Genomic DNA, 9701 nt, shown 5'->3' with positions numbered 1-9701 from the left:
GTACTCAGTCTTGAAAAAACTGGTATCGGGACACCCCTACAACATACAGAACCCTATAAAAGTAGTCATAATTACACATTATCAAAAATAAAAACACATCATGCCTCCTATTATTAGACACAAATATTATTTTGACATTTCTGACTTGCCAAATTTTTAAACCAATTTTATTTTCACTTTCAGAATTTTTTCAACTGCTTGTAGTTTTAACTGTCTTGAGTGTTTATAGAAATGGTTTTTACCAGCTTCAAGCCAAGATTCTGATGTTTCTGTAGACACCAAACATGTCTATGTTTAACTAAAAGAATTATAGTAGAAAACTGGGGGTTTGGGCTTAAGAGATGAATAAACCAATTAGCGGGCCGAACTTTGGTCACTCGTGGGCCGGATGTGGGCCGGATGTGGCCCGCGGGACGCCAGTTGAATAGCTCTGCTTTCCTCACTCGACCTCTCAGCCCAGCTAAGGTGGCATCAGCTCACTCTTTAGTGAGTTAGCATTAGCAACAATCTGTAGTGTAACGTACAGTAGCAGTTTCATGTTTCACCTCATTGCTCAAAAATAAAAAAGAACAACGTGGAGTGAAAGGAGAAAATAAGTGCAACAGCTCGAGGGGAAATTGTGGATGAGGAAAGGTCACGTCAGTTTGTCAGGATTAACAAAAAACAAATCAGTTGTTATCCATATTGACTGGTGTGAAACACTTTTACAGTATTGTGATACATTTTTCAGTCAGTATTGTCAAGCCCTACTGAAAATGTTTTCACGTTAGATTCACATTACTTTTAAACTTTAAAACACAATTACAACAGCGGACTCTGACTCAGCTTTTCTGTTTGTGCCTCTTTTAGCAACAGAAATATAAATATATTTACACGTGTTTTGGGCATGTCCAACTGAGAGGTGAACCAGAGGAAGACCCAGGAGGAGTCCTGCCTGAGGAGCTGGCTGCCCCCTGATCATGCTGCTGCCCCTCAAACCGACTCCGGAACAAATGTAAGATAATGAATGAATTTMTCACTTTAAAATAAAATTACAAGAAAGTCTTGTTCCCTGGTAGAAAAATATATAATGAAAATAAAAATGTTTTCACAAACATTAAGCTTCTTCTCTGAAAACATAGCTGTCATTAGAAACTTGCGAAGTACGATGATTAAGCTACCAAAGAGTTGGAATATTAAAATGTTCAAGTTTGAGCTACTCGARAATGTTAACTTCATGCTACCTAGTGTTTGTAGTAAATCAACATCTTGGAACCGAAAAATGTTCAAAAGTTTGTGATGGAAAAAACGTTGGATGATGATGATGCCTCATAAATTGCTTAGCATTAAATTAATATGTAGTTCTTTTGTAATTCTGATTATTTTTATACTTTAATAAATTTGTGTACATAAAATTATTAATAACATTTCAGCAGAAATGCACACTATTATTGAAAAACTAAAGTAGTTTTAATTGATTTTATAAATGACCTAAATTTACGCAGGTTTTACAAAACACTCGTAGGTCAAGTGCGACACACTCAGCTGATTGTCAGGGTCAGTCGCTTTACGCACGACGTGACGTCATGACGCTCACCTACTTCTGATGAACTCGGTGTTTCAGCCTTTAGATGTGTTTAATTAATACGTGCTCAGACAGGCTCTAAATTAGCAGTGATATTGTACAGCTGTGTTACAGGTCAGAATGTTCGCACGAGGAGAAAGACTCAGTTTTACACCTCGACGAACACCCGGCCACGGACTGCAGATAAACAAAGCTGAAGGTGAATGTTTGTGACGAAGAGTTCACTGACGGATAAAAGACAGAAAGTGAAGTACCTGTCGGAGCGGGACGACATTATTTTCACTCTCTCTGCATCCGTCGGGATCCTGCAGCGGCTGCTGACAGCCATGGATGGAGTCCTTCTGAAGCGCGCCGAGGAATTCTGGGTAATGTAGTTTATCATGCTGTGACCCATCAACAAGGACATTAACCAACACTGACACAGTCACAGTTTTATAATGACTTTTTAATGACATAAAAAAAAGCTTTAGCAAAAAAAAAAAATTATAATAATAATAAAGAAACTAAACATACAGACACTTTTATAATTAAAGGACTAGTTCAGACATTTTGAAGTGAAATTATGTGTAAAAATTATGAACAATTAACATCTCACTTGTAGCTTAACAGCCTGTGTGGAGAAATGAAAGACCGATGAGTTAATGACTCAAATGAAAGCAACAAAGTAGACAAAAATATCTCATACTTAAAGGCCTAGCTTTACTTGAAGGACTGCATGTTGCCTGCCACCCTTTAGACCAGTTTTAGACTAAACTGCACCTTTTTATTTTAAAATTAATAAATAAACAAGATCTTGAGCAAGTTATTCATTTATGCCAATTGGTGTGTGTTAAGAATAACTTTTAGCTCTTACCACTTCAAATGTTAGCTTCATATCTGTGAGATAGCTAAAGCCATATTTGTGTTTGCTGAGACTGCTTAGCTGCAGCAGTCATCTTAAATCATGTTATTATTAATAATAATAAAAGGCAATCAGTTGTAAACATCCAATAATTACTTTCAGAGAGTTTCAATAAAATATTTCACTTAAAACACAAACACATACTCACACAGACTTTAAAGGGCCTGTGACATCAAATTTCGTATAATAAACATGAATGCATTTTTGGAAAGATAGCATTGATAAAATATTGCAAAACAAATTTCATGCTGCTGAGATGAACAGTTGTTGAGATATTAGCATGTGAAGAAACAGGAAGTGATGTCAAAGGGGAATGTCTGAATGTGAACAGAGCTTTGTTWCAACACAGACTATAGAGAAGAATCTGATATWTCTTTAGATTKTTTTGAGTCGCTATCAAAGGGACGAAGAAYAGTTAGTTTAAATAATTTTGTTTTAATAAACAAAAACCATGGAGTTTATTTTATTGAGTTCCCCTTTGATGTCACTTCCTGTTTCACTTTGGCTGAGCCAAATTCAAAATAAAATAGGCAATTATGTGACAAAATGGGTAAAATAATCTGTATTATGTCAATTTTGTTAAGTGTAAAGATGTTTTCTTTGACTTTTTGTATTTGAAGGATAGGCATGTCACAGGTACTTTAAACTCTGTTTCTCCAATCTTAAACAGGTAAGATATTAACTTTTCCACAAAGTCCCACTTCAAAATGTCTGAAGTACCCCATTGGATCAGAACAGAGCAGAACATCAATGAWTAAGATTGTCACAATGCTTTTCATCACAGTTCACAGTCTGTACAGATAATAATCTGTTGATCATGTAGATGTGGAACAGGAAGCTGCCAGTTAGCATCTTTCTGAGGGTCCCTGCTGGCTCCATGCATCTTCTCTGCACTTCATTCAATTTGGAGCTTTTCCAGATGACATGTCCCACAATTCTTTTTTAGAGTCCACTTTCTCCCAGTTACGATATCTTTTCAAAGGTACCTGCAAGGAAAAAATGGAGACTGTTTAAGTTTTAAAACAARGGTAGCAAATTTATCCAAAAGAAGAACACATCAGAGATGCTCCTCTCCTCACTGAGGCTGCAGCTCCTTAAACAATCTGACTCGACACAAAAGTAACCGAGTCCACGCCACGGCAGCTCCAGCGTGTCACAACTTGTTTGCAAAGTTTGTACAAAATCTAAATGTAACGACAATTTGCACTCCTAGAAGTGGGTTTTGGTCTCTGAACAGTTGCCAGGCAAAGACTCCAGGAAGTTCCTGCTCGCGGCAGAAAACAAAACAGTTCAGCACCCGTCYCTCCAGAAAACAGCAGAGTGTCACTTTTTCATCCGTATCTATTATAAAGTTGAACAAAGACACACAATGAGAAGACAGAACTGTTGTTCTCACTTACTGTTTTGATGATAGGCAGTTGTGTACTGATTTTATTTATTTTAATTAAGAGGGTGTTCAGCTTGTAGGCACCAACTGTGTGCAACAGAGGGAAGACATGTTGGACTGTTGGAGGCACAACTTGTTTTATTTTCTTTTCTGCCTGTTGTATGTTATTATGTAAATGTTCTTTATGCTTTTTCTCCTGGATTCAGAGTTTGAAAGCAAAACAGAGAAACCTTTAAATTAAAGGGGAAATATTGTGTTTCTGAGGCATATATTTAAATTCTATACCATAATAAAGTAACTATGTCACCTTGAGTTGTTATTAAAATGTTGTTTATATGTTTGAATAGAAAATAAACTTGACTTCTCATCTATGTTTCTAAACACCTTGAAATTGGCCTCTGTCTCTTTAATAACCTCCTTCCACTTCTGTCCCGCCCATTTCAGCGAGTAACCCATAGCTGCGGTCCGCGGGGCGGGGTCGGACATCTGACTCCGCCCTCAAATCATTTGATTGGACTGTCCGTTTCCTTTCCTTTCCTCATGTAGCATTTAATAGCATTTACCGCTAGTACTCGGGAGTAAGACAAGGTATTGATCTAAATGAGCGAATGTAATATAAACTTGTATAAAATAGACAGTGTTGTGTTTCTGGTTATTAATAATTTCACGTGCACACATCCCTATGGAACATATTTATTGAAGGTTCCCCATACAACCACGTAATCAAACTGTTAAATGGCTATCCTGTGCTAACACTTCCTGTTTCAGTAACTGGGAATTTCAAAATGAGAATCTCACACATAACATTACAGACTTTTGCTTTACCAGAACCTAAAWTATTTTTCCTAGTGTCATGATCAAATGTTGCTCTTGTTATGAATGCCACATGGTGTTTAAGTAGTAATGACGTGCTGCTAGCTGACTTTCAGGTCTTAATGTTAGATGGTTAACCTTCAMTTATAGAAATTATATATTTCTAGTCCTTTGAAAATGTTGCAATGATGTTCTGAATAATTCTGTTTTTCTCCAAAGACACAATTATTTACAATGGAACCACCCCTGACCAGAACATTGAAGACAGCTGGGAAGATTACATTCATATTTCAAACTGAAAAATTTGTCAGAACGTGTTGACAAGACTTGAAAATTTGTGTGAGCTTTGTGAACTGAACAAGTAGTATTGTAAGAAAATAAAATGTTTACAAAGACTACAATGTTATTTTTTAACGTTATTTTACTCATATACATATACTTTGTATATAATTAATAAAAACAAAACAAACAAGTTTGTTTCATTTTGGCTGGTTCATATTTTAACCTATTAAAGTTACGTAGTGGTTCCTCCATTTTTTTCAAAACCACTTTTTGCTTGCCGTTCAGCTCCGCCCTCAATCTGACTACGTCCAACCACGTTCCCTACAAGCCGAGACCACGCCCACTGGACGTCCAACCCCGCCCATTATCTGAGCCCGCCCCATTCCGTGGTCTGCAGCTGGGGGTACTTTATTTCAGCAGGGGTCCTGGTGGGTGTGTGTGCTCTGTGATGGAGACACAGTCCAGAGGAGGAGCTGATCCCAAAAGGTGGTTCCAGGRCCYACCAGTTATTTTTGCTCCCCTGCCTGGCTGCCTCAGGACACGACAGGATTTCTCAAACATGCATGAATGAGTCAAAGCAAGACTRWGGGCATYTTTTTGATGAGTGGATAATATTATAACATGATATAAAACTCAAAAAGTTTTTTTAAATATAGCCCCTTTAAATAAATACAATACTTTGCCTCTRGCARAGTGACTGCTGGAGCTAGGCACCAGCTCCACATGACCCGGAAAGGAAAAAGTGGGWAAAAAAAATTGTATRGATGGACAAAACTGGKCTGACAAATTTTATTCCACAAATGTACTCTCTTTCAGTGRTGGGGCAGCWGTTAAAGTGGCAGCCGTCTTCTTTTTGTGCACAAACAGTGGGTATGAAGTGACCCAAGCTGCAGAGGTACAAACTGACCTGAAGCCTTCATTAGATATTCTAATTATAGATATRCTTACCTTCTTGTTCATCTTTACYCATTTCCTCAGCGTCCTCACTCCCACTGTAATATTTACTCTTGAAGATATTTTTGAGAAAAAGCTGAAAAGTTGATTTTACATGATGTTGCCCCTTTAAACAATTGTATATTCTAAACAGTGTTGGCTGTAATTCACACAATGTAAATATGAGGAAACTGATGTGCTGAACTGCTATTGGTGACAGCACCATGACTGAACTCCTTGTTTCAGAACCACATCCACCATTTCAAACACAAATTATAGGGTTTAAGTTTCATAAAAACACAAGTATTCAGTTAAAAGGTGGAGCTGTTTTTAAAATGAACAGCAGAGACTTTCAGGATAACGTGTGAAGAGTTTAGTTCAGGTTTTTCCTGCAGTTGCTGCTCACTCCTGTACTTCACAGCAGGACGATTCGGTGCTGAAGATGCTTCCTCACAGCTGGAGACAACAGGAAGGGGAGTGAAGTGCAGCTGTCTTCATCTCACAAGAGTCACAGGAGGAGAGACGTGTTGCAAACAGAACAAAGTGGAAAACGCCACGTTTTGTTCTTTGTATGATGAGAATGGCAGATGAGACTGCTCCATGATTGTTTCCACTTTTATCCTTATACAACATTTACTATTTGCTACAACACAACATGCAGTTCAGCAGAATAAAACAGAGTGAGCACACAGCTACAGTAAAAACTACTGATTTAGCTGCTCTTTCACACATCATCTCAGAGATTTTAGTGAGAGGCTGGCTGATAAATCTCTGTAMGAGGTCTGGAATAAACAATGCAGACTAATGTATAGCTGCTGGATTATGGTTAAAAAAAGATTATTTAGATCAGTACTGTCCTCAGTTATTAAAAATGATTATTTAGAGCTGCAGCTCATTTACAGCCAAGACAGGTTGAGAGTACACTCACAAACAGGAAGGATTACGACACATTTTAAATACTCTGTGTTTAATGCAAGAAATATAACCCCCAAAAATCAAACATAAAGCTYGGGGGTTGTACTACACAAGGGATTAACTTTGATGTTTTTTTCTGCACAATAAATTTCAAATTTTCTTGTAAATAACAGTAATACTGGGTCACGGTGTATAAATCCTCCTAAAAAAACTGTAGAGCAGAGCAAAGCATATAAACAACAGTAGTTCATTTCACACCTGAGTCTGAGGTGGAAAAACTCTTTATCCCTCTGCCCACTGGAGGCATACTGGCTGTCTGTGGGTTAGTGCGGGGTCCGTCTGTCARGGGTGGTCTTGTGCACACAATATCTTCTGAATGAAATTATTTATTTACTTATAAATAGGCATAAAAACTCCATTAGTGTAGTACTCAGTCTGGTTAGATTTAGACATCAAAGGGTCAAGGTCATTTATGATAATTGGTCATATAAAACTGGCATTTTTTTCTAATTTCTCAACAGTAAAAATAAAATACCTGGTTAAATAAAAGCAAACAAAATATTATTTTGTATTATACAACCCACATTTGATGAATGAATGTTTCAGGCCACATTAAACCTCTAAACATGGCCTTTGAACTGCTAGGAGACTTGTTTAATCTGGTAATATTTCTAAACAGCAGGTCATCACTGTAAAAAGGGTTAACCTAAACAAGTCTTACAGTCTTATATCAGCTAAAATATATTTTCATGCCTCCGCCCGAGGAGACATACTGTTCTTTGGTTGTCTGTCACACTGTCTTGTGTGCACTGTAGCTCCTGAACAGAGCTTTTGATTTCAGGCTAAATTAACATGATAATTGTTTTTGGCCCAAAGGAGGTCTGAAAACATTTTGGGGTCAAAGGTCAAAGCTGAAGGTCAGGTAAAGTGACATATGTGGCTTCAATCCCCTTATTTTGGATGGTACACATGAGGTTGGRCACTGAAATGAATGATATAGTAAATATCAAAGAGGAAGTCARGTTTACACATTGTTGATTRAATTACATACTTCTTACAATATTTAAGTCCAAAAATAGAGMTTAAGAGGTAGCTGCATACCAAYGAGGCATACCAGACAATGCTTTGGTTTTGAGTTCTACCTTGTTTTTCTTTGTTATTCTCAGAGATGAAGAGAAGACATGGCCAMTAGTTGCATGTTCATAAGTTCATCTTGCTAATTTAACAACTGACTCTGGAGGCAGCCAATCATTCCCAGCAACATGCACAGCTACAAACATGTCCACAAGTGTGTATTCCCAAAATAATGTTTCCCCACCAGACTGTAAACCTGAGAAATCCTGAAGTCTGGATGAAATTAGGACAGGGTTATACACGAGGATTGGATWTTTGATGCTTTATAAGCTCACAAAACAGGGGCTGTATTATAATCAAAGCATGTTACACACACATAAATACAATAATTGTGTTTGTGACTGATTAGAATTAGAATTTAAACTACAAATTTAATTTCTGMCACAGCCCTAATGCAGATGCCTGCATTCCCTCCTCCATGTGAAAATGAGTAAAGTTTGACACTAACTCCACCCTCCCCGACTCACCTCTGCTGAGCAGCTGAAGGTTGCGTCTCTCCTCCTGCACCTGCAGCTGCAGCACCTGCTGCAGCAGCTCCTGTCGAAGGGTCTCCTGCACCAAACCCATCCTCTCCAGTTTCTCCCCATTCAGACGCAGCAGAGCCCGACCTGTGGAGCGAGAGCGGGGCGATCAGACTGGACCTCAGCGTGAGGATACAGACCACGAGCCTGTCAAAGATGAGCAGTGACCTGTGATGGCGTGCTGGGAGAAAGCCTCCACGTAGGTCAGGTAGTTGTGTGGACAGTGTTTCTTCAGCCATTTGCAAACATCCTGTTGTGTCCAGAGCACAACGGGGCGGATCAGGCTGGGCTGAGTTGGACTTGTGTGATATATTCCYTAATTGTCACAGGAGCGATACTGTGGATAAATGGAAAGACAATGAGTGTACAATGAAGGAAATGCTTTGTTTTCATAAGRTGTGTGAGTCTTAAGGAAAGAAAAGGAAAGAAACAAGCTGCTTTTTAATGTCTCTAGCTTTGTCGACAAACTACCTAAAGAACCAAATTTTATAAACTAATCATTGAATATACATCTACAGCTGAATAACTTTTGGAATAAACCCAGTTCAGCAAGGCCACCACAGAACTGTGTTGTAATATTAGTCTAAAATATATGTGGTGTGGTTGTTGCTGAGGATCATTTCCCACATGAACTTCCTGTGCTCCACATTCTGCTGCAGCTTTGCCTGCTTTTAGCTAGAAATGAGAGGCAGCAGGTGACATTTTAATGTTTAGTTCATGTGATGCAAGCACAACAGTGTTTCAGTGGGCTTTAGGTGCAAGTGTGAGCTCTTATTGAACATGTAAACAAAACTGAGATGTTAAAATGAAGCCGCCTGTCCTAAGCCTGGTTCTGCTGGAGGTTTCTTCCTGATTAGCAGGGAGTTTTTCCCTCTCCACCGTTTGCTCAAGATGGGAGACTGTGATGAAGTGATTCAACACAATCTGCTGGTTTCTTCTTTAGATTGTTCTTTTTTCATGTGCCCTGAGACAACGTATGTTGTGACTTGGCGCTATACTGAATAAATAAACTGAACTGAGTTAAAATGTTAACTCAAACATGCATTTAAAGCCAGTCCTGTTTTACTGTCATATGTGCAGAAATCATGTGACATCACATGTTCAGATCCACACACATCAGTTTTTTTGCTGCTCACAAAGCACAATCTGCTCCGACTGCAGATTCATTAAATGCTTCAAGAATCAAATGAGTTCCAATACTTATGATACTACAGGTACACATACCACATGTGAGAGGACTATATATATATA

The 9701-nt window shown here is 38.3% G+C and overlaps 1 protein-coding gene across 1 annotated transcript in view; it reads right to left on the bottom strand.

Moving 5' to 3' along the window:
• Nucleotides 1–3076: 3076 nt before the first annotated feature.
• The window catches only part of LOC106531225 (sterile alpha motif domain-containing protein 10), a 16610-nt gene continuing 9985 nt past the window's right edge, over nt 3077–9701 (bottom strand). Inside the window, 3 exon segments of the mRNA XM_074559770.1 lie at nt 3077–3451; nt 8397–8537; nt 8619–8787. Of these exon segments, the coding sequence (XP_074415871.1) occupies nt 3429–3451; nt 8397–8537; nt 8619–8787 (333 nt within the window). The 3' untranslated portion in view covers nt 3077–3428.

Source organism: Austrofundulus limnaeus, unplaced genomic scaffold (assembly GCF_001266775.1).
Source record: "Austrofundulus limnaeus strain Quisiro unplaced genomic scaffold, Austrofundulus_limnaeus-1.0 Scaffold608, whole genome shotgun sequence".
NCBI lineage: Eukaryota > Metazoa > Chordata > Actinopteri > Cyprinodontiformes > Rivulidae > Austrofundulus > Austrofundulus limnaeus.
The sequence above is the reverse complement of the archived record's forward strand: the minus strand, read 5'-3'. Positions and strand labels throughout refer to the sequence as shown.